Below are 3,238 nucleotides of genomic sequence, written 5' to 3'. Positions count from 1 at the left end.
CGCCGCAAAGCTGCCCTGAGAGCCGCGCTAGGTCGGGGGGGTCTCTCCCTTGCCCATCCCCAGTGCGAGTGGACCTGCGGCCTCAGTGACCAGGGGGCTCCTGCCCTTCTCGGCCGGCTTGGGGGGGCCCTGCAGCGACTCATAACAGTGAGGGGGCTTGGAAGCCACCTGCTCACCCCTCTGAGCTCCGCTATCTGGAGGGGGATGAGAAGAGGGTGGTCGTGTGGATCATCATCGCCGGTGTACTGCCCATGTTCCCTTTGCCAGGAATTATGCTGAGCGCGTTATTACACCAGTCAGTCTCATGTCGTCCTCCTGCAACACTGAGAGGACTTGTCATATGGGCACCATTATTCCCATTTTACAGATGGGAAAACTGAGGCCCAGGATCAGGTGACTTGCCAAAGCTCTTTACTCCAGAGTTTTCCCAAGTGTCTTCCAAGGGTCACAACCCACACAGATGCTCCTCGGAACAAGGGAGTCCTGGCCCAGTGGTTTGGGGAAGCACTGGATATTGGGTCCCCCTCTGCTTTTCGGAGGCCGACTGCATTGAAGCCAGTTAGAGTCTCTCAGAAAAGAAAATTGTTTCCTTTGGTTTAATTCGGTGTTTTCCAAACTTGCTTGAAAAGGGAATCTCTTTTTTTAAGAGACACTGTTATTAGTGTGGAACTTTGTTCTACAAAATACATGTTGGGACACACTTGCCTCCTTAGTCTCAAATGAAATAACAATGGGCAGTCCCCCTATAAACTGAAGAGAGCCTAAGAATTATAAAGGCAGCTGAAACCGGTTTGGCTCAGTGGATAGAGCATCGGCCTGTGGACTGAAAGGTCCCAGGTTCGATTCCGGTCAAGGGCATGTACCTTGGTTGCGGGCACATCCCCAGTAGGAGATGTGCAGGAGGCAGCTAATCGATGTTTCTAACTCTCTATCTCTCTCCCTTCCTCTCTGTAAAAAATCAATAAAATACATTTTTTTAAAAAATTATAAAGGCATAGTTTTTTATTATTGCTATTGTTGTCATCATCATGTTCTTCATTATTTTTTTATGGATCCTCTCCACGGCCTTCTGGCCACTGTAGTGCTGAATAATGACTAACATTTCCAGAGCACCTCTCTTGTGCCACCCACTATTCTAAGTGCTATGTGTGTATTAACTAATTTATACCTTACAACAGCTATTCAGGTGTTACCCACACCTGAAAAAAAAATGACAGAAGATCATGATGATTAAATGAGTAATAGATGTAAAATTCTTAGACAGAAGCACTTAAAAGTCCTAGAAGTACTTGCTGGACCCGTTATCTCCATTTCACAGAAGAGGAGACTAAGGTACAGAAAGACTGATCACATCTAGATCACACCGATGGTAAGTGGATTGGAACACGGACAGCCCGGGGCAGGGCCTATGCTGGTGCCCAGTGTACACTCTGCCCCTCTGCCTGAGGAGGAGGGCGATCCCTGGATCCGGGCCCTTGGCAACCTTCCCCGAATTCCCCGAGAGCAGCTCTTCTCCACCTGGGGCCACCGCCCCCCATCCTGACGATACCCTCTGCCCGGTGTAAACACTGCCACAAGCACCCTCAGGGGAAAAGAGAGGGCACAAGATCTGGGGTTAGACGACCCTGGATTGGACCCCAGCCCTGCTATTTACTGACTGGGTGACCTTAGACAAGTAACTGAACCATCAGTTTGCTCTTCAGTGAACAGAGAGTGTAATCTGCCTCACAGGCCTGTGTGAGGATGGACTGTCATAAGGGGTATCAAGCACTTAGTGCAGGGCCCAACCCATCTTGGGCCCTCAACAAAGTATGGCCCAACACCTCCCTTCCACACCCCCATCCCCCACCTCCTCCGGGAAGTCCTCACTGGCTCTGCCTCCCTCCACCCCAGGCAGGACAGGGCCCCCTGCTGCATCCCTGGTTTATCCCCGCCTCAGCCTGCCACACCCCGTCGTGAAATCATGACTATGTGTGTCTGTCTCCCCTACAACATGGAGCTCCCAAGGTGGGTCTTGTTCGCTGCTCTGTCCCCAGGGCCTAGCACACCAAGCTCACACATAGTGGGAGCCCAATTCATGTTTGCTGAATAGATGATAGAATGAGAACAAGAAATACAGCTAATATTAATATGCAGAGTCCCCTGTGTACTATACCCAGTTGTTCCAAACATTTTACATGGATTCCAACTCATTTTTTAAAAATATACTTTATTGATTTTTTACAGAGAGGGATAGAGAGTCAGAAACATCGATGAGAGAGAAACATCGATCAGCTGCCTCCTGCACACCCCCCACTGGGGATGTGCCCACAATCAAGGTACATGCCCTTGACCAGAATCGAACCCGGGACCCCTCAGTCCGCAGGCCGACGCTCTATCCTCTGAGCTAAACCGATCAGGGGGATTCTAACTCATTTAATGCAACAAATATATAAGGGAGGTACTACTCTTATGAGGTAAGTGCCATTTGAGGAAACTGAGGCACAGGGCTGTGCTTGGTAAATAACAGATACGGCATCTGAACGCAGCCCGGCTGGCCTTGGGGCCTGCCAGCCTCACCACAGTAAATGAGGTGAACAGATGGCCGCCTCCCTACCCTCGCAGGGTTACTGAGGCCAAAAGATCCTAAGAGCCCTACGTGTGCACAAAAGTTTATTGTTACTAAGTTCCAGAAAAGGAGGGGATCCGGGTTCAGGGTCTGCTCCTCCCAGGCCTCCATTTCCCCATCTGTGAAGTAAGGATTGGACTTGATAATAGCAGGGCCCTGGCAGTCTTGGTGGTGCCTGCCCGCAGACCTAGGAGGTGGGGAGGGGGGAGGGAAAGGGAGGTTGGGCCAAGAAAGACCTAGAAACAGGTGGGGCCAGCCAGGGGCCAGCAGAGCGGGGAGGGGCCCACTGCTGCCTCTGTGAGCACCCGAGTCAGAGCTGGCTCTAGTTCAGCTAAGAGTAGGGGCCCGGGGCCAGGCCCCAGCTAGGCTGCTGTGACACAATAATTAAGGGCAACCATGACCATTCACAAGCAGCCGGCACGTTGCAGTGGGCATCACCTCACCTGGGCCGCCCCCCAACCCCGTGATTGTCGGCCCTGAGAAAGACGGGCCAGGGTCACACGGTGGGTCAGTGTCTAGACCCCACATGACCTGTCTGTTGTTGGCTGATCAGTTGGAAACTATAGCAAGTCATAGGCTAAAAGGTGCTCTGGCTCTTTAAGGCGGGAGCTAACAGGACCCAGATGGCAC

The 3,238-nt window shown here is 51.7% G+C and overlaps 1 protein-coding gene across 1 annotated transcript in view; it reads left to right on the top strand.

Moving 5' to 3' along the window:
- The window catches only part of LOC102757524 (cell division cycle protein 20 homolog), a 14,678-nt gene that overhangs the window by 4,512 nt on the left and 6,928 nt on the right, over positions 1-3,238 (top strand). The window contains 1 exon segment of the mRNA XM_015564342.1: positions 136-295. Coding sequence (XP_015419828.1) covers positions 136-295 — 160 coding nt within the window.

This window comes from Myotis davidii, unplaced genomic scaffold (assembly GCF_000327345.1).
Source record: "Myotis davidii unplaced genomic scaffold, ASM32734v1 scaffold1181, whole genome shotgun sequence".
NCBI lineage: Eukaryota > Metazoa > Chordata > Mammalia > Chiroptera > Vespertilionidae > Myotis > Myotis davidii.
Note: the sequence above shows the minus strand (reverse complement) of the source record. Positions and strands in the feature narration are given on the sequence as shown.